The sequence below is a fragment of the Rhinolophus hipposideros genome (assembly GCF_964194185.1).
Source record: "Rhinolophus hipposideros genome assembly, chromosome: 5".
NCBI classification, from domain to species: Eukaryota; Metazoa; Chordata; class Mammalia; order Chiroptera; family Rhinolophidae; genus Rhinolophus; species Rhinolophus hipposideros.
Genome location: NC_138051.1, coordinates 9,295,138 through 9,317,423, shown reverse-complemented (window position 1 = coordinate 9,317,423; position 22,286 = coordinate 9,295,138). Strand labels below are relative to the sequence as shown.

Below are 22,286 nucleotides of genomic sequence, written 5' to 3'. Positions count from 1 at the left end.
AAGACACTAAGAATAATTGAGGGAACATCAGATCACACCAGATTTTTCATCTGACATTTCAATGCAAATAATTAAAATGTTAAGAAACTGTCTCATTTTTCTTAAATATTTTTCAATTTCCTGCTTAATTTTTAATATTTTCCTTCCTTGATTAATTTACGTATAATTAAAATCCTCTTAAATATTATTTAAAGTGCTACTCAAGTTACATAATCTTTCTCAAGGAAAACATTTTATTTTATCCATTGAGAACAATATTAAAGAACAAAATGCATATTTCACTAATTTTCAAGAACAGTATTTGACTTCTTTCTCTTTGAAAATTGTTTGGAATTAAGGAGAAAATAATTTCCACATTTAAAATAAGTCTAATAAGTGTGAAATCAATGGAGAATTTCTTTCGATTTCACAAAGCATGGTCAGTACAAGTCTTGAAGTTTCCTTTTGAAAACCTTTCATTTTGCCCACTAGAATCTTTGAGGCTTCAAGGAACTGCTCATTTGCTAGAAAGAAAAAAAGGACTTCATAACACAAATCAAAATGACTTGATTGGAACAGCATGAAATATAGCTGCTTCTCCCAAAACCCAGATAAAAAGTGAAAAGACCTCCAAAGAAAGAATATAGGCACATAGGCACAGCAGTTCACAGAAGATAAGTCAAATAGCAAGTTAAAAAAAAGAAAGAAAGAAAGTAAGGAATGTTGGAAACATACCTGTTTAACACACATACTGTAAACACTATGATCACATGAAGAAAATACTACAGCAAAAGAATTACTAAGAAAGGTTGACATGGCAGAAGAAGAGAGTAGATGAATGTGAAAAGGTAATAAAAAATGTTTTCCTTGCTGCATGAGAATTTAACCTTCTGTTAAAGTTCTAGTTCTGCTCCCCTGGTAACTTCACAAGGGAAGAATGTAAGCTACGATTTTACGCAATGCTTCTGTATTAAACTCTTTCTGGACTGAGAGGAATGTTAATATCTGATAGGAAGCCATAACTATGAGCTGACTGCAGTGACTCTTGGAACTTCAGGATTCTGCCAGTTACATCTTTCAGGTTTCTTACAAGAGACAATGGCTGCTGTGGGGCAGAGGATTCTGTCAGAGTTCCCATCCCCAAATTATGTAGATCTCGTCTCCTTACATGTAAGCCATCATGTAGGCCATGGTTATTAACATGGGGTAATTTTGCCTATCAGGGGATATTTGCCAATGTCTGGAGACATTTTTTATTGTCATGACATGGGGAGGGGCATACCACTAGCATCTCAAGATAAAAGACCAGGGATGACTATTAACACCCTAAAATTAGCACGACAAGTCCTCTCCTCCTCCCCGCCCACACACAGAACAATTAATTACATTTTGGGCAGAATAATCTTTTGATGAAAGTCTGTCCTATGTGTTTGGAATGTTTAGCAGCATCTCTGGCCTCTACACACTGGATGCCATCCTTCTTCCTCCAATCAAGACCATCCTTCTTCCTCCAATCATGACAATCAAAATGTTTTCAAAATTTTCAAGTATCACCAGGAGTAGGGAGTGGGAGGCATGCTGGCAAGTTGTGGTTCCTGTCTTATATCTGTAAATGAATTTGATATCATATGTGCCTAGCGTATGATAGGAACCACGCTGTTGAATGTAGTTGAGCCTATGAAGACCCTCCAGTAAGTTACAGAGTTTACTATGAGCTTAAAAAGTATTAACACACTATAACATAATAAAATCTAACATAACATAATATATACAAAAACAGAAATCTGTGCCTGGTATTCACTATTAAAATATGATATTGGATCAAAAAATTGAAAGTCAGTAAAGATGAAATTGCTAACAATATGTAAGCTAAAATTCTGTATAAACAATGCTTGCAGGTGGATTCCACACTCTGGTAAAAATTTATCTCCTGCTGGAAAGACAGGAAGTCAAGCCTTTCTTTCATAATAGTGAACTTTAATTTCTCAGTTCCTGATTGGTTTTATCATGCACGGACTAAAGTGCCTTTTTGACATTCAATTTCTTACATGGCTACCGAACATCTGAAGTGTTTATGCATTTTTTCCTAACCAGAGACCCACATCTTCTGCGTATTATAGATTTTCCTCTGCACTAAGCATTTTATCAGTGGTATATTTCAAATAAATTGATAAAGTCACAGGCATGCGCATGGAATATGTTATTACAAACCTCTATGTGTGATTTATTTTAATGCTTTATTATCATTACCTTTTTATTTTTATGGGAGAAGAGCACAGTATTTAGGAAATGTTTAAATTCTATATTTGGAAAAAAATATATTTATTTTAGGATGAGAGATAAATCTTTTTAACTAAGAAAGATTAAAAAGGCATGTCATTTATAGTTATACATGTATATATTTATACATGTGTTAAGGATCATTTTCCTTAGAGAATATTTTTCCATAAAGTGAGGAAGGGGGAAGAAGAGGAAAAGATCCTAGGAAAAGAAGCAGCATAAACTCTCTTCATTCAAAATACATTTAATTTAACCATATTCTGAAGGTTTTCAAGGGGAAAACATCTTTTCGTGGAAATGATATAATCATCCACTTGAATTTATTTCTGTACAACAGGGGTGGGCAGAAGTACTGAGATGATAACACCAATAAATACAAGATTTGGCTGGGCTGTCAATCTTTTTAATCTTTCTTTTAAAACTGGCTGGTCCCTATCCCATCTCTTGGCAAAGATACTGAAAATAAAACTTTTGATGAATAAGTTTTTGTAAACATTAAACTATGGTTGTATCTACATTACAACAGCAACAAAGGTTGAACCAGGAAAACAATTATGCATTTATTTTCTTTACATGATCCGTACACTTATCTGTGCTCAATTGCTCAATAATGATATTATGTCTGTTCTCTACATTGAAAAGCTCTTTAGAAAGGGAGACTTTCTATTTTCTTTTGACAATTTTCTTAGATGGTTATCTACCCTGTTCTCTTTCTGGAAGAGTGAGAGCACAGGGAGCAAGGAGATTGCCTGGATGACAGGAGTGGTTCAGCTGAAGTAAATTCATCTTAAGGGTTTTCTGTAAAATAGAATACCTACTTGGGAAGTTCAATTTTCAAATATTCAGAAGCAGTATAGAAATTAAATGTTTAAACAATTCTCTTTTCAAGCAGTTCCATTATAATTCCTCATTAAATCCACTGGGAAATGAGGTGAGACATATTGACTTGAAATAAAAATTCCAGAGTTTATTTTATACAGTTTAAATTATACACCACCTTATAAGAATATTGTTTCTTTCTTTTTTAAAGAGAAGATCTTAACTATCTGGGGAAGGGAAAGGTCAGATGGGAGAAAAGAGTATAATTATTAATGTTTTCAAAATATTAACATTGCCTCAACGTTCAGTTGATTAATGTTTCTAATAATTTCTGCAAACAACAAAAGGATGGATAGGGACATTTAATTTAAATAAAGAAACACTGTAATAAATGTGGAGTTGTATTTAATAATCATGAATGTTAAAATATGAAATATGAATGCTTAAATATTATTTTCTTAGTAAACATAAGAAAAACTTTCCCCAACTGACATTCTAGTCAAATATATTACTGGGAACAGTAAGAAAATGAAATTAAGAATTTCTTACCAAGTAAAGTCTTAGCTTTAAGCTCCTCTCCACTACAGAGACCCTGAAAATAGATCAGTTAATCAAGAGTAACAATTTGACAAGTTTTGTAGTGCTAGAAATGTAAGCGTAGCTTTGGCTCATAAAGAGTTTAAATTATAGTTGGAATGGATCAACAATCTTTAGGAGAAAAAAAAACACAGTAAAATAGAGCATAGGAAAAATGATTTGCAAGTAAGAAAATAGATTCTGTACTTGAAAATATACCAGAACTTATATATGAAAATGATAATCATAATAATTTCCATTTTGTGCTATATGGTAAGCAATGTTCTAGTGACTTTGCAAATTTATTTTAAATAAATACTAATTGAAAACTGAGGAACATTTTTTCTTTTGGAAGTAAGAAAACTAAAGCTCAGAGAAATTAAGATGTCTGCCAAGGCCCATAGTTAAATTAAACAAGGAGGCCCTTACAGTGAGGTGGCTCTAATGCCATGGCAGATAGCTAAGCAAACCCAAATCTAGACTGTAAATGCCCCAAGGCTATGAAATTGAAACCTCTAGACAACCAATCAAAAATAGCCAACAAGGCTTTGTGTTATAGCTTTATTTTATAGCCTTAGACTTTAAGCTAATTTCCTTATTTTGCTTCTGCTTTTCTTTATAAAAGTCTTTCCCTGAGCTTCTGTGGGTGGAGTGCTACTAACCACTTCCGGTTTGATTAGAAAGAACTTTTGCTCAAACTCTCAAAAAATTTAACATGCCTCAGTTTATCTTTTCACAATAGTAATAAGTGATAAAAGATACGATTCTCTGGGTGAAAGAATATTCTTCACATGAATGCTCTCTGATGTTCTCATCTGTATAGAGGCAGTGATTGTACACTTTTAATGCTGTCATTACCTAGAATATGTTGAAAGTAACCTCGAATTTACCACCTATGCTTCTGACATAGTCTTTTGAATAACCTCAAAGGTAAGTTTTCTACTTTTGACGGTGAATTTATGTGATGGGAGCAAACGAAAATCTGTTAGAATAAGTCATTTTGGTGAAATAAGTGAATCCAATTAGATAATAGTTTGGTGGGAAAACTATACAAGCATTAGAAGTATTTCTGTGTTTTGCTTAAACAAACTCCATAGGCAATATTACATGAGCATTTTGAGGAAGGTGATGGTGAAATAATCTCTAATAATTTTGAAAGAAGTACATCATCTAACATGTATATTCAAAACAAAGTTTCACTTTGAAGTTCTAAAATGTCTTGTGCAGACTAAACATAAGTGTTCATAGGACTATAAAGAATCCTCAGTCATCAAGAGGATTCTGCAAGGGGTGGGATTTAGCCAGGTCTTAGAAGGTGAAAAGCAGTTGAAGAATTATTGGGAACAAGAGAATGGAGGAATAAGCATGGAAGCCTGGCTAAACAGGTAACACCAAATTACTATGATTATGAGGCAGAGAAGGGATGAGCTGAATTGCTACGTAGAACAGGAAATCTGTCGAACAGAACAGATGTAAACTGGCTGCAGAACTAGACGCCAGTTTATTGTTCTGATAATAAGTTAAAATTCTTGTCACTTATAAATTCATTTATAAATTCATTTGGATAGCCTTTAACTTTTCTGTATGCGTATATCAAACTGCTCACTTGTTTTCTCTTTTATCTATAGTTACCTTGTCTCTTATATGATCTTTAAATTAATCGCTAGTCACACTGATATTTTCAGAGCAATTTTGCTTTTTAAAAAGTTCAAAAAGTAGTTATATTTGTTCAATACAATCATTCTATATATCTCAATACTACAGAAAATTACTCAGTAATTTGTCTAACAGTAATAAGTATATGTGTTATAGTACATTCCAGTGTTTTTAATGTTTTTTTTTCTTTTCTTTATAAGGTCCCTGATAGTCTGCTTCGGTTGAATATTCATTTTGATTGAAAGTAACTAACGTGTACTCATCATTAGATTTCTTGAGAAAAAGAGTAAGCAATAAAGCCCTGAGCTGCAGCTCCCTCTTTACCTGATTTGATCTTGCTTTGGAAACAGGTGAAGGGCATGGGTTTCTCAATAGCTCTGATCATTTTCCTTCATAATGTTTCTTCATTTCGAAAATATAAATTGTTAGTGGTGCATGAAATCTTATTTGGAGATGGCTGAAAGACTATTACTTAACACAATTTTACACTGTTGTCAGTGTAAGGTTTTTAGTGTATATATTCTACCGCATGGAAATATCTTTAATTGTAGGTGCAGCAACTGTTCATACATACAATGAAGCTTTAATGATAAATGTGACATTCAATAAAGTATATATTGTCTCCAAATGATTTTCAAAGAAATGTATTTCAAATTAATTCACTTTACTAAAATACTTTACCAGTGTTTTGAGTGAAATCCTTTAAAGGAGAGCTTTTATTAAAAAAAAAAAAGATATAGTTTATAAAATTAAGATTATAGTATATACTATTATAAGTATATGTATATAATACAAATATAAATATAAGAAAAAAACAATAATTTATTTTAGGAGGACAATAGGTGTATCCTAGTTTCTTCATTTAATATACATATGTGACTACATTCATACAATATCATTTTTATTTAATCCATATTCAAATGGTCAGTACACTAATGAATAAATAAAAAAATCACTTTTACTACTGTTACTTTGTTTAGAAAATTGTTATAGTTTTATTTCATAAGCTCTATACATACTATGACTTTTACATGATATTGAAGCGGAGCAGATTATGCCACCCCAAAATGTGCCACTTAGGCATGTGGCTTATTTTGACCTGAAGGCAATCAAGATCCCGCTGTCTCAAGAAAAACTTTTACTTCCCCTTGCCTACCTAAAATATTGAGGTAGGGGGCCTGGCTCAGAGGGAGAAATACTACAAGAGATCTCTTTTTTCTGAATGACCTATCTGTATGGCAGGGCAAACATCCAAATACCAAACATCTGTTATTATTGTCATTATGAATTATGTACCACCCTCCCCTTTGAAGCTCCAGATCCTTAGCCATTCCTTAGCTCAGGATGCCCCATTTGCTATTTGGTCTCATATTTTTATGGAGCTCCTATATGTATGAAATAAAATTTTGTTTCTCTCATGTTAATATGTCTTATGTCAATTTAATTATTAGACCAGCCAAAGAACCTATAAGGGTAGAAGGAGGGTTTTCCCTCCCCAACACATGGATTGATTAATTCTGTATGTATATATATATATATATATATATATATATATATATATATATATATATACACAAACATATATATGTATATACACACACACACACACACAGAGGGTGCCAATAAATTGTATACACATTTTAAGAAAGGAAAAAACTGTATTAAAATTATGTTGATGGTAACCACTTTGAGCACCTCGTAATTGCAGAAGTCAATCTTGTAGTTAATTTTTTTTTTTTGTTATCGGTATATACTGAGTATTACAATTTAGTACAGTTTTTCCCTTTCTTAAAATGTGCATACATTTTTTGGCACCCTCTGTACATATATTCAGTGATTCATTCTAATGCTGCTTCAAATAAATATGAGCCGGAAGTAAACAAAAAATATTGTTGTATAGTTCCAAACACATGTGAATGAAATTAAGTAATGTCTGAGCAGTTGAAGGTCTCTTATTAAAACTAAGGTGTATTTTTCAGTTTCATCTAGCAATTTACCAAAAAAGTAGATTAATTTTAAACTATCATTTTCCAAAATGTTATATGTACAACTTCATATTCTGGTCCATCTCATGTGTGGTAATTGATAATTACAGAAGTTAAAAATATTATAAAATAAATCTTCTGCTTTCCAGGAAGGAGCAATATGCACAAGAATTTAATAATTTAAATGATTTCATTTTGGTGATTAAGCTACTCTGAAAAAGATACAGAACGGTGTCAAATACCTCTAGGCTTCTTTCACTTGCTAAATTGCTCTCCACACATTTTAAAAAGAGGTAAATTTATTGGAAATAAAAATATAATAGTTTTAAAGATTTAGGAAAATGCTTGCTTTATACTTTTAACACAATATCCAGTTAAGGACAAATTCCATTAGATTTTTGAACATCAAACTAAAAGGACTATTCCATTATTTATATAATATGGAAATATACACACTACATACATTTAGAATCCTGCAATCTACATTCATCAAAGCCCTATATACAATTACTTCTGTGCACTTTTAATCCTCTTGATTGGTTATTATTTAAAAGGACACAAGTAAAACTAAACAAGGAGAAAAAGGTGGCTTGAAGATACCGAATTTTTGTTTCCTATTTATTATGACCATCTCTCTCTTTCTTTCTTATTTATATTTCAAAACAGATAAAATTATATATAAATATAAATGTGTATATGTGCACCCCATGTGTGTAAAAGAGACTGTCCTAGAATTTGTTGATATAATAAACATTTTAAGAAAGGCGATCTTAATAAACTAAGTATAGAGTTCGTCCTGAAAAAGTTATTCTATAAGAATGAAAATAATTTGACATCTTTTCCTTTCATACACTCAGACACTTTCACCAGATTGTATGTAGTAAATCCTTAGATACTCATAAAAGCTATATAATAAAAAACAGTCATGCAAGAAGCAAGAGGCATGATACATATATACACACACACATATCCATATGTATATATGTTATATATACATATATGTATATATATATATAATATACATTATATAATAAGTATATATGATATTCTTATTTTATTTGTTATCATAACTCACATTTACTCAATAGATTTGCTGAATAGCTATGATGTAAAACATATTATGCTGGGAATACAAAACATAGAAAACATAGTGTGTTAAGCTGCAATGATATGATGTAATTAATTGTAACTAAGTGCTAAGGATAATATAAAAATATGCATATGTATGTATGTATGTATATGTGAGTGCACATGTGTATGAAATAACTTATGTTCTATTCCATATGAGTACTTCTTACATGTAGCATGGCTAATCAAGTTAAGGGCAAATACCGATTAAAGATACATGTACACCTATGTTCACTGCAGCATTATTCATACTGGTCAAGACATGGAAACAACCAAAGTGTCCTTCAATAGATGATTGGATAAAGAGGATGTTATATATATACACAATGTAATACTATTCTGCCATAAGAAAAGATGAAATAGTACCATTTGTGACAACATAGATGGACCCTGAGATTATTTTCATATTTTTGAGAAATCACTCTAAAAATTAGAATGTTTATCCTTTAAAATATTATTAGAATCCCTATATAATTCTTGCAGGAATAACTCTTAAGCAGGCATGCCATCTGAAGTACTAGTAGGGAGTATGTGCCTGGAAAATGAACATTTGATTCACTCAGAAATATTCCGGAGTTGTTACCAGTTATTTGCACTTGGCAAATGGTCACACACATAGCCAGATTCTCCAGAAGAGTTGGGGATACATGAAAGGGAGCTTCTTGAAAACATGATGGCATCCTCACCTGGGACTCTCGCAAGAGTGCTGACATCCAGCTGCCTTCCTGGGGAGGCAAGGGATGCTTGCTTCTGAGAGGAAGTGCTGTTAGACTACACCCCCTGCTCTGCAAAGTCACCTTGGGATATAAATCTTTTTACCTACCTTAAATTACTAGACTGTGCCTATGTCTGTTGGTATTTTTCAGTTAATACACCCCTGTGACACTATAGACAACTATGCCGGTATTTATCTTCATCTACTATTATAGTATTGATTTTAAAATCTTGTGTTGAACTTACCATCTTTTATGGGGTTTACTAAGAAAAAAAATAGCTCACCAATATAATTCAGGGCATTAGTATAATCTATGGAGATTAGAGATTCTGGTTCTTAAAACTTTAATTCAAAATTCCCTAGAGTCACTGGGTTCCATAGCTTTTACTTGTATCAGAGCTTCCCCAGAGGGGTCTGAGCAGAGTGAAAACTAATTGCCCTAATAGCTTTAGGAACACTGCAGCTTTGTGTGTAACTGTGGAGATAGCACAGAATCCTGTGATTACCAAGGAGAACAAAGTTTTCCAAATTGCATCAACTTCCCCTATGGTCACTTAAGAGTATGACTTATTCTTTGGAGGATTGAGGAGAGGTTTCTCTTTTATATTCTTTTTTCCTTTCTGAAAGCTGTTTTTACAGGAACCTCCTACCCCTGAGCTTATTGTCATGAATAGAAAGGCCAGGGAGGGAAAATGCAATACTGAACTGCTGAATGGAACCTGACATCTAAAAGCTGCTTTATTTGGAGTAAAAACTAGTAATCAGTTGGAAGTCAGCCAAGGGACTTGACAAATATCAGTTTGCATATTTATAGGAGTGTCTGTAGAATAGGGACAGGGAGTCCTTAAGCAGTACTCACCTTGCTCATACATAAATGCATATATTGTTACCTGTTCCCCTAAAAAAATCCTTCCATAGTTCAATTATTCTTTCAAATTTAAAGTGAGCTAATTCAATCTTCAAACATCCTTAAGTCTAATATAAAAATAGATGTTGTTGAACTAAATTCTAATTTTTGTGTTCTGAGTTCCGGAAGAACCACAGAAAGAAAACAACGGTATTGTTTATTGAAGTGTATAGTTTCATCTAATTAATTATTTTCCTGAAGACTTTACCACCATGTATTTAACCAATAGCACATCAGTTAAAATTTACAGCAGCACTACTGGAGTTTGAGCTGACTGTTGAGTTTTCTTCTTCTCTTTCAGCAATATCCATACCACCTACATGCAAATTATCAGGTCGTCTTCTAATAATCCAACATTAGTGACATGGTTAAACTTAAATTTATGAATTTAAGTACTTTTAATACTGAAAGCAAATACAAGGCAGATGATGTCTACAATATTTTTGTTAGAATTGTAAGAATGATTTCAATAAAAAAAATAGCTAAAAATCTGTCATATTCAAATCTCACAGTGAAACAATTACCTGTTCAGAAAGTCAAGCAAAATTCAGCACGTAATATCTGCCTGAATTATATCAATATTACTGGATAATTAGGCAGTCTGCTCTAACAAGTCCAAATATGCAAACGTAGCATTTCAATGATTAGGTCTCCACAATTTAAATGAAAGAATGCCTTGAAATAGGTGGATAATTTGGGCAAAGGGCACACAATTGCCTGAAGTAGAAACATGAACTGTGAACACAAGAGTATTAGAATTTGAATTAGCAATTACTTCCAGTCTCAACTTTGCTTCATTGTGCATGGCCAGTTTTTAACCATTAAATTTGTTGATTTTTTGGCATTAACCATCCATGTAACACCATTATAATCACCACGCACATACACACACAATTCCTTTCTATTAGCATGTATTAGTGTATTAGTTCAGGTAATAGACAGATTTAGGGGCAATTATAGTTTAAACTGGATAGCCATGGTATACAAATATTTTATCCTAATCCAATTCCAAAAATCACCTCATTTTACTAGCAAAATCGTTATATACTCTCTTCCTTTGTCCCTCGATAGAAACACATAGAAAAAAATTCACTTACACTGCACGATGAGCTGCACCAAGGCTTCTCTTGGTTTCACATTAAATCCATTGTACTGGCTGGTCTGACATCTGTACATCCCCGACATTTCCCTTGACACATTCACAATCCTCAGTGTTCCATCGTAACTCTCCATTTGCATTGACCCATCAGGCATTGCGACTTCCTTATCCGCTCTTGACCAAAGGATGATGGGTTTAGGTTTTCCAGTTACTTGACACTGCAGTTCTATTGTGTCTCCTTCTCTGGTGACCAAAGGTGATTTTTCCTGTGGAACAGTCAGATTGGGTGGAACTTGAAATGGGAAAAAGAAAAGTTTTCAAGGTTAGTATAAACTGGAAAAGCATATTTAAACACAGAAAATTATAAGGACACAATTTCTGCTTCTTCAAGATGTGTGACAATTCAGATGACAAAAATTTATAGAGACCTTGGGAACAAGTGGCAAATACCCTCACTTGAAATAATTCTGCACTGTTTTTATAGAACCCTCTTGAATGAGGTCTTCAAACTTTCGCAAGATAGATAAAGCATTACAATAGACTGTGAATGGTCAACATAAGAACAATCTTCTCCAATGACTTGTCATTATCAGCCATTAACTAGGTCTTTCACATCTGCATTTCACAGAAGAGCTATCCTGCTTGTTGAGGGTTGGATTCAGCTTTTCAGTATTCTGCTCCCTATGCTGGTATCTCTTACCCAAGGATGCTATAAGAAAGGGTAAGAGACAATGTAGACTTAGCAGGCACAGTAAACACAAGTAGTAAGAAAGGGGAGAAGAAGAACCTTTGTTATAGAAGTAGAAGCTTTGACTCTGGTTTAGAAACTGTTGTCAAATTATTAAGGTTTATGTTTTTTTTTTCCTCCCTAGTGAAAATGAGAGGGAACAACTGACTACAATGGCACACTCTGACAATCCACTGTATTCTTGTCTTTTGAATTTTTAATATTTTTTGACATTTGAATTCCATATAATTTCACTTTAAGACATTTTGAGAGCACTGTAGTTTTTCATGATGTTCCCACTATTTCCATAAAATTATTTTTAAGTGAATTTTCAATAATATATTTCAATAATATAAGAATTGTAATTTTCTCAAGTTAAGCTAATTTCTGATTTTACTGAAGATATTTACGAGAAAATTAGGTTGATGTTACTGGCACTTACTTTACTGTGCTGAAATATATATTTGCTCATATATACATGCATATATACATATATATATATATGTATATATGCATGTATATATATGTTATGATTTAGGGAAAACATGAACGCAAGTCAAATACTAGCCAATGAGTTTTCTTACAAATAATATCACCTGTTCCATTGGAAGAGTTTTATTTCTTATACTATGTATATGAATTCAAACCTATTTATGCAATAGAACATCTATCAAAAAGCATGGGCTAAATTAGAATGCCAGAATAAGAATAAACAGAAATATATGAATAATTCCATTCTTCTGATAAATGTACATGCTCCCTTTGGAGACTACTGCATATGGATGAAAAGGTAAAGGTTTTGTTCTCCCTTCTAGCATTACTGTGCTTCAGTGCCCAGGAGCAAAAACAAACATAATCAATTTTTAAATTATTTTTCAACTAATATTAAAATGTTTCTCTTATTACACATAGAAAAAAATAAATTCAAGTCCAAAGTGATACAAGAATTATCTTGCTATTTAAGTATTTTCATGTATACTTTTTCATTTAATGCCTTCATTTACTTCTTATTTTAAGAAAGTAATTAAATAATGCACAGCATCTTAGAAATTAGAAAACATGAAATATTAAAACATTAACCACTGCCTTCTTGAAGTAGATATATCCATTCTAGGAATTCCCATTGACAAAAATATGTGATTACAAATGGCTACATTTAAAAAACCTACATTATTAAATAATTTGATTAAATAATTGATTCTTGTAAATATAAACAATTGAATGATTTAGTTAAATAATGTATTCTTTCAGAAGTGAACCATCAGGGGATGACGCAATTCTAAGCAGCATCTTCTAACTATAGAATCAAAAAGGAGCTGCAATATTTACTCACCCTGCATGAGAAACAACATAGAATCACAGCAATAACCTCAGCATTTAACATTAATTATGCCCCTACTATATGCCAGGCATAGTAGGGATTTTACATTTTCACTTAACCCCTTGATAATCCTTAGGATCAAATATTTAATATTAGAATTTAACAATGAAAACACTGAGAATAAGAAAGGACAATACTTTAATCTAAACAAAATTCAAAATTCACATTGAACTCATTTTATAACAGGTGAACACTGTAGAGACATGACCCGTGAGGTAGGTTCCAGTAAACTACGGTGTTGGGAATGAATAATTGGAGTTAGCACTAGACTCTTGCTCACAGCCAATCTGCTCCTGTGGACAGATTGGACCAACTTTCCCTGCCCTTCTCTTGATCACTGTTCCAGGGACAATAAAAAAAAGTCAAGATAGATATGTGAGGGGGTGATTGACACATATTTTGCAAATTACCTTATTTATCTATCTTATATCTTATATATCTACATCTATCTAAAATATCTATATCTACATTAGAATAGTTCCCATATATAAGCCAAAACTACTTTCAAGATATACCAATCCGAATAAATATCAAAATTTTGATAAATCTATGTGCAATAAATTATAAGAAATTATAAATTAAGAGATTATTTAATGGAGTGTTCGTATTTGAAATCTTCCATCATTCCAAAAACAAACCATATGACTTTAGCCAAGATTAACCACTCTGAGTATTAGCTTTTTCATTTTTGAAACTAAGAATGTATATTTTATGAACTCCAAGGTTATTAATGTTCTGACTACAGTAAAAAGTTAAAGACATAAGAGGTTCTAAGTAAAAGTATTTATTTCCTGACTTAATAAGATGAATATACAAAGATCTTATTACATTAGGCCAATCCAACATATATAGAGATCCTTGAAAAAAAAATATATATACACACATATATGTATATATACATATATACATGTATGTATATATATATATATATATATATATATATATATATATATATATATATATATGCATATATCATGATAAATAGTTCAAAAACCCCCTTTGGAAATTTATGTCATTCATTTATTTAGATAAACTTTCCTCCCTATGTAATCAAAATCACAGAAATGTAAACCTCAGTTTTATCTAGGTATCAATATTTTTTTAATAAATTATCCCAGTTTTCACTAAATAGCATAGCCTAATTAAATTATAGTTCATTTCCATCTCCTCCATGAGGACTTTTAAATCTTAAATTGGAATTAATCCTTTCTTTGCAACTCTTTTGACCAAGAACACCTTATAAATTAAAGATTTTATAGCCTTCTCTCTCTATATCCACATTAAATGTTCCATTCTCTGGAATTCTGTACTCAACTCTCTTAATTGTTACTATAAATTATTTTCTTTTAGGAGATTTCATTTGTTCTCACAACTGTATCTGTTTTATATGTTTGATATAGGAATTCTAACTTTATCCCAAGGCTCTTCCAGTTCATGATTACAACCTATTTCTATATACCCAAAGTCTTTCAAACCCCCAAACCTAAGCACCATTTACTTCTTGACTTAGTGGAGAGTTAATTATCAACATACCTCATCTGCTAATTAAAAACCATAGAGCTTCCTTTGTTTTACCATTTCCTGTTGTTCACAACATCCTATCAGCTGCTTTGGTTTCTATATCAAAAATGTCTCTTATATCTGCCGATTTCTTTTCATAGCTATAGGTAGATTTCTCAGTAGAAGTCATCATTTTCTCTTCTGACAGTGTACTAATTGGTCTCTAATTCTGCCAGGCTTCCTACTACCCTGTCATAAGTTTTATTATCATAAATGCTATTTTGTTCATGTCCCTATGAAAACTACAAACCTCTTTGATAGTGCTAATAAAACTGTTTTAATAAAAAAATGAAAAATACATCACAGATGTGTTAAATAAATAGTGATACAGTCACACAATAGAATATGATACAGCCTTTTAAATGATGATATAATAGACCTACATTTATTGATAAATATATTTATATTTTTAAGCAAGAAAGGCAAGCTAGTAAATATTCGGAATAGCTATAACCACTATTAATGAGTAAAACATATTACTGAGCAGTGAGAGCAGTTGTATGACATTGTTAGGTATAAACACATACGCCAATTAATACTAACAGGGAGCTTCTTAAAGGGGAGAATGTATATGATTCATCTTTATACTGCCGGCATCGAACACTCTATTTTGCTCATCAGTAAAAAATTTTACCAAATGTAGAAATTAAGACAGCAAAGCAGTTGGGCTATGATTCAGGGAACAGAAAAAGACTTGTTTGGGGACAAATCTAGAGGAAAAGAAAACCCAGAAAGAACTACACCAGAACACTAACAGTGGTTCTCTCTGAGTGTGGGATTATTGGTAAATTTAATTTTATTTGCATATTTCCTTCATTTTCCACTCTTCTATAATATGTGCAATGCATATTAGCATACTACTGGCTCCAAGAATCCCAGAGAAACTTAACATGCTAATGCAACCTATTTTTCAATGCTCATCTGATGAAAACTCCCCTTTTTAATGACACGAATGGATGACTCCGGACATGGTGTTCTGGTCAACGTAGTCAGAGAAATGCTTCTCCAGACTAACTCACTCTTGCGGTTCCACCAGCTAGTGAATCCCAGTGCTCTTCAGCAAGCAGTTTTTTTTCCTAGGTTCAGCATATTTTCCAATAACCCCTGCCTACTCTATGTGTTGAGATTCAGTTCAAATGTTACTACTTTCATGATAACTTTGCCCGCCCCTATCCTAGGCTGAGTGGGTGTCTCATTTTTTTGGCCACTTACTATGCTGTATACCCATTTAATCTGTGCCTGTGACTTTGCCCTGTATTTTCTCCCACATTTATATCCTTGACCAGACAGCTCCTTGGAAGCACAGAGTGTCCCATCTGTCTCTAAAGTCTGGTGCCCTGCTTTCCTGCTTAGCACGGCCCAGAAATCCATGAAATCACTGAGGAAGGTAGGAAGGTAGAAAGGGAGAGAAAAGTAAGGAGGTAAATAACAATGAAATGCAGGGATCGTACAGTTAGTAACCCATAAAGTAGCAGAATCTCCTGCAAAATACATTGTTTGTATAGATTTCACATGCAGTAGATCTAGAGATGTGTGGGGGTTTTTGAGAGTTCAACAGAGTCAAAAAAGGATTCTTACAGTTTTCTTTTACTTTTTCTTTTCATTTAAAGATTTGGATAGATATGCTGTAAATAAAATTAAAAAACAAAAACCAGAGGAACGAGCCAATTTAAGGACATGCCATTTATTTTTTGTCATAATGGCTTTTATGCCCTTTCTTTAAACAACTGAACCATTCTTTTAGTCTCACAATGAAAACATCACATTAAGTAGAAAAATTTGAAATGTCTGCTTCTTGTAAGATCCACATTTATCCATAACATACTTGCTAGAAAAAAAGTGCCTCCTGATAAAAACACTAAGATACATTTTCTGACATACAGTCTATACACTATCCTTACTTTGATTTTTCTTATCTGCAGTGCTACTGTTGGAGACGCTATAATCAGAAAAATTTGAAAAACATGATATGACACCAAAGTTTATCATTCCAAATATAAATAAACAGACATGTAATTTAGACAAACTGGTTTTCTGTCAACTGTTCCATTGTATCACAGACTAAACTAAAGCAAATATAGAAAATGAAAATGTTTTCATTTCTTCATTGAGAAGAAAGCTGAGGAAATTGAATGTTTAGTTTTTACTCAGAAAACATCTAGCTTATTTTTCTTACTAAAAAGAATGCAGATTTTTCTTACTAAAAAGAATGAAGAGGAAGGCTAGTTCATCTGAACTATAGGAGAAAATATCCTGCTATCTCAAACAAAGACATCAGAATATACTGATCGTGGATTTATTGGGTTAAAATATATTAATATTTACAATGCACTTTAATAGTAGACATTTAAACTATATGTATGTCTTTTAGTATAAAAATTGTAATAAACTAATAAGTAGAATTGTCTCAAGAAGGACAACAAAATTCATATTTTTAAGAATCCCAAAATAAGTATGGCACGGATTTAATTATACTTGAATTTTGAATTAATATAGTTTATAATATACTTGCATGTTCTAGAGTAGAATGTATATTTTGTATTTAAAACATAAACAAATCAAATTTCAGAAAAATTGTGTGCTTATGAAAGTGATCCCAACAAGTCAGATTCAAGAATTCTCATGCTGACCAAATATACATAAACACGAGTAAAGAGTAAGACTTAAGTGAGAGAATTTGTAGATATAACTAATGAAAAGGAGCCAAATCTATTATATTTTTTAACCTTCAAAAACAACAGGTGAGTTAAAAAGTTTACTACAGGCTTGATGTGAGTTACATTCCTGGTGACCTACTGATTGAGATTCCAAGGTTAGCCATATCCTTATTTCAGATCCCATGGTATTAAAAGAAAGATATTTTATCACACGTAACTGCTTTCTCAGTGTCCACGTCAGTAGTCTCAATCTGTTTTTTGCTAACACATTAGCTTTGTAAGCATGAGACATACACATGCATATATCCAGAGTTTGAGGTTTTGAGATCACAAAATAATTTAACATGGAATTAAGAAATGAATAGTTTGCAATTGAACATCAATGGTACATGACTAATGACTTCTCATAATGGACTATGGTCTTTCTGTAGCCCATAGGATCCACTATCAAAAATCCTGCTATATTTTTGACCTCTTCTATGCAGACAAAACCTGATCACAAAATGGAAGAAGCAGGAGTAGGAGAACTTATGCTACTTGTGGTGCATTCAGACAGCAGACACCGATTTTGGGATTAATTGCATCTGCCAGGTCCTGAAAGCAAGATGGAAGAGAGCGGGGTCATCTAGTGCATGCACTGTGACTGCCAGGACTGCTGTGCTGAGGCTCTGGGACCCTGACCACTTTCCACGCAGGACTGGACTTTGCAGGGTTCTGCCTGTCACGCCACCCCCTTTACTGGGAGCAGTTCTTCTCGCAGAATGGTGCCCCAGACTGGAGTTGTAGCATGGTGTCTACGTGTTAAGGCTTTGGTGTTCATCAGCTTGATTTGTAGAAATAAAACTTTCAAATGTTTGGAAGAAAAAATCCTGAAGATAAGGCATTGGTTCAGTAAAATTGTCAGCATGCTCGTAATTCCATGCATTTCTCCTCCACTCAAGGAAGTATATTCGGTGTGAGAATAATTGTATTAGTGTAAGGTATATTTTAAAACCTCCATACACTAATATTGGAAATATTCTAATCATCATGCACCTGACAGCTGATTTGAACACACCACTAAGATGGGGAATAATTGTGTTAATACATGACTTATAAAAATGTGATGCTCTCTGGCCACTAGGAAATATTCATCTGATGATATGAGGCAAATCTGAGAATTGCCTTCAATTTAAAAATAATTCCAATCCAAATCCCCCAAATATTGTTTGAATAGGTTTAACCCATTTTTTGAAAAATGATGTGTCAATTAAAATATATAGTAAGGTGTGCTTGAAAGATACTCAAGGTGACAAAAGAAATCCAACTAGCTAAAGCCTGCTCACTTATTTAAGGACTTGCTGATATTTGTTTCCCTTTAGAAACCCAACCTGGTAACAAACAATGTTTGATAAAAGACAACACTCTACAGCGCATTTCTTATAAAAGGAATGAAGGTTGCCGATGTTATTTTAAAATATACAGAACTTCCTTGAGCCGTATGTTAATATCATATAATAACATATTGCATTGCTACACTTCCTCTGTATTACCTTCCCACTTATAAATGAATTATTAAAATCTAATTCATGAATATCTCTTTCTCCTCCTAAAATAAAACCTCACCATTTCTGAATAAATCTTTCTTAAAAATCCTGTCATATTAACATTCAAATATCTTCAGTAACTCCCCATATTCCAGCACAGGCCTAAATCCCATTGTTTTCCATCTTACCTGACAGGTCTTTTGGTCTGCTTACCACACCTTGCTCACCCCCAACTCCTCATCTTTCTTCCTTCTCTGTAGAAATGACTTTGCCCTCACAATACACATCCAATGGTTCTCATTTTCAAGACCTGATTTAAGTTCTCTGTTCTCTTAAGTCTTTCCTGATTTCTGAATCTTTTATTCATTCTCCACCTCTCAGAATTACAGCATATCCGATTTATTTTATACATGTTGTGACAAAATGTGTACTGCCTTACATACTAGTAGATAAAATGTCTTAAGGTAAGAACTAGGTTTTAAATATTTCCTCAGTTGTTCCCACACCATGTGACATTTTAAAGTATTTTAGAATTGCATAATAAGTTCTCGATTGATGGATGGAACACCAATTAATGTTATGAAGCAAATAACCTCTGATTATCCAAGGCTTAATTATAAAGTATATGAATTTCACGATCATTTTTCACACATGAATTCTTTTCTATTTTTAATTTTTAAAAACACAAAAAAATAGGTCTTTTATAACATCAGTACTTCTACCAGAATTTAATTGGGTCACAGGAATGATACAGGGAGGTAAAATATTGGAAATATTTGGTAGTATTGAGTAATTTGTTCATACTATGACTTTCTTCTATTAGCAATAAAGAAAAGGCTACTTGGCTCTACAGTAGAATGTCTGTGTGGACCCACAGTCAACGACATATTATTTACAGTCTTGTGGTTAAGTCATATATGAAACAGGCAGTTATTTTAAAACATGTCCTCATGTCAGATGGTGAGCCTAATGTTTTTCTCCATGATATGAATAAACATAAATACATATCTCATCACACTTCTGTAAATAAAAGCTGCCTTTGTTTCTGAACTGATGTGCTTTTTTTTTTTCACCGATTTACCTATCAGGAGATGCTAATAAAACAAGGTTGACAATGTTTTACAAATCTAGCAAAAGAGCAGAAAGCACATTTTAAAAGCAAACATGAGGTTAAAATACCATGGCATTTGCATTTGGAAAATCTAAGGGGAAATGTACATGCATGCGTACACACACCTACTCGGTGCTTATTTTTTAAAGAGTTGTAGCAAATCTCATTACAGTGGTATTGTTAGTTATTTGAAACATATGGGGAGAGGCAGAATCCTGGAGTGTAGCAACTCTGGAGGGTTTAGTATTGGAAGATGGAGGACATGCAGTGCCATTCAGTCAGGAAAACATGTTTGGCAGGCAACAGTGGTAGCTGCTCCAACTTCCCTCTCCCAGCAGGTGTTGCTATGGCACAAGAATAGTCTCTGAGGGAATCAACAGAACACAGAGTGTAAGATGAAAGAACAAAATAGAAAATCATTCTCTGAATGGCATTCATCTTTTCCCTGCTACATGAGCTACAAAGCCAGTTGCAAACAGACACAGGTCCTATCTTGCAGCCTCAGGAGCAGATAAGTGAATGGGACCTTAGGCTAAAGTAGCTTACGGAGCATTTGGTTAAGTTTAGTTTTTAGCTATCTTGAATAGTTATGGTCTTTACACTATTTCGTTTTATAACTTAAGCTTATAATAACGTTTTCTAGAATCATTAAATCTGTATCAACAAGAGAATTTTCTATTAACCTCTTTGGGAAAAGATACGAAAGCATATCTTTTTTTTTCTTTCAGTTTTTAACCTCCCTTGCCTGACTTACTGTGTGTTTTTCTCATGCACTGAAATATATAAATGAATGATGGTCACTGAATAAGTATAGAAAGTCTCATATGTGGAAACGTTTTATTGAAACAACTAAATTAAAGAAAAGAACAATAACAAAAACAACCAAAAAAAATAAGGGAAAGAAGCCAGATAGTTCTGCCTGCTAGTGTCTCAAATTACATTAAAATTAAATTCCTAGCTTAGCAAGCTAGGAATCTGGCAATAGGCAAAAATGCTTAAAATTGGGGGCAAGAGAGATAAATTAGGCCATTCACTACCTTCAAATATTACACTATGCATCATGGAAACTGATAAATAGGGAGGATTCTTAGTAACTGGTAAATTGCTTATAATTATTGTTTAAATCAGGGGCCTTTTTTAATACACATGGAGTTTGGAATGGTTGTAATTATACACGATTAGAAATTTGAAGTGGGCCCAGGGTCCAATCCCTGGTTATCTTATGTTTTCTCATCTGCAAATAAGGCTACTGAAAAGGAGAATTTAAAGATAGAATGGTATAATGCACATTAGAATGTTCTGTAAACTGTAAAGTACTTTGAAATGTGTAATATATATTTGTAAAAACCTAGGCTCAGGTCTGGCAGCCTAGATTCAGATCCTAGCTCCACCCCACTACTGACTGCATGACCTTAGCACAGTTATCTAACCTGTATCAGTTTACTCTAAGTGAGCATAATCGTAACTACTTCAGATTTTTTAGGATTAAAGAGTCTAGTATACATAAAATCTTGAACACAAGGTCTAGCATGTAGTAAACACAATATATGTTAATGTTTTCTCATCAATGCTTTTTATTAGTATGATATCAATGATTGTATTTTATTGTTATGCATATATTTCTATATTAAAGACAAAGATCTTGTTTATTCATACTTATGATGTCTCAGGTACTGAATGAATATGGGTACACATAAGGTCAAATAAATATTTTATAGGTAATATATGTGTATATATTTAATACACAGAGGTTGCCAACAAAATGCATACACATTTTAAGAAAGAAAAACAGTATTAAAATTGTAATACTCAATATATACTGATAACAAAAGATGACTACAAGTCACGTTTGACTTCTGCAATTACAAGAGGTGCTCAAAGTGGTTACCATCAGTGGATACCAGATACTTCTGATTATGGCAAACTACTGCTTGAGCAACATTGACCAAAGTGTCCACTTGTATACGTTTTTTGGGCAGCCCTGTATATAAATAAATTTCATTGTGATTGCCAGTTGTCTTAGAGAATGTATGCATTTCAGATGAGGGAACTATTTGAAGAAGATAATATTTTGAAAAGGACAGGAATAAACCTTTTTAATCTGAATAGTCAGAGACATCCCCCAAAGCCATCGAAGGAAAGAGGTTGTAGATTTCTGCTATTAGACTTAATAATTTAAT

At 32.8% G+C, this 22,286-nt stretch overlaps 1 protein-coding gene across 1 annotated transcript in view; it reads right to left on the bottom strand.

The window, feature by feature from the left end:
- MDGA2 (MAM domain containing glycosylphosphatidylinositol anchor 2) overlaps positions 1 to 22,286 on the bottom strand; it is an 811,488-nt gene that overhangs the window by 167,608 nt on the left and 621,594 nt on the right. The window contains exon 8 of the mRNA XM_081048257.1: positions 11,143 to 11,436. Coding sequence (XP_080904383.1) covers positions 11,143 to 11,436 — 294 coding nt within the window. The remainder of the gene's footprint in view (positions 1 to 11,142; positions 11,437 to 22,286) is intronic.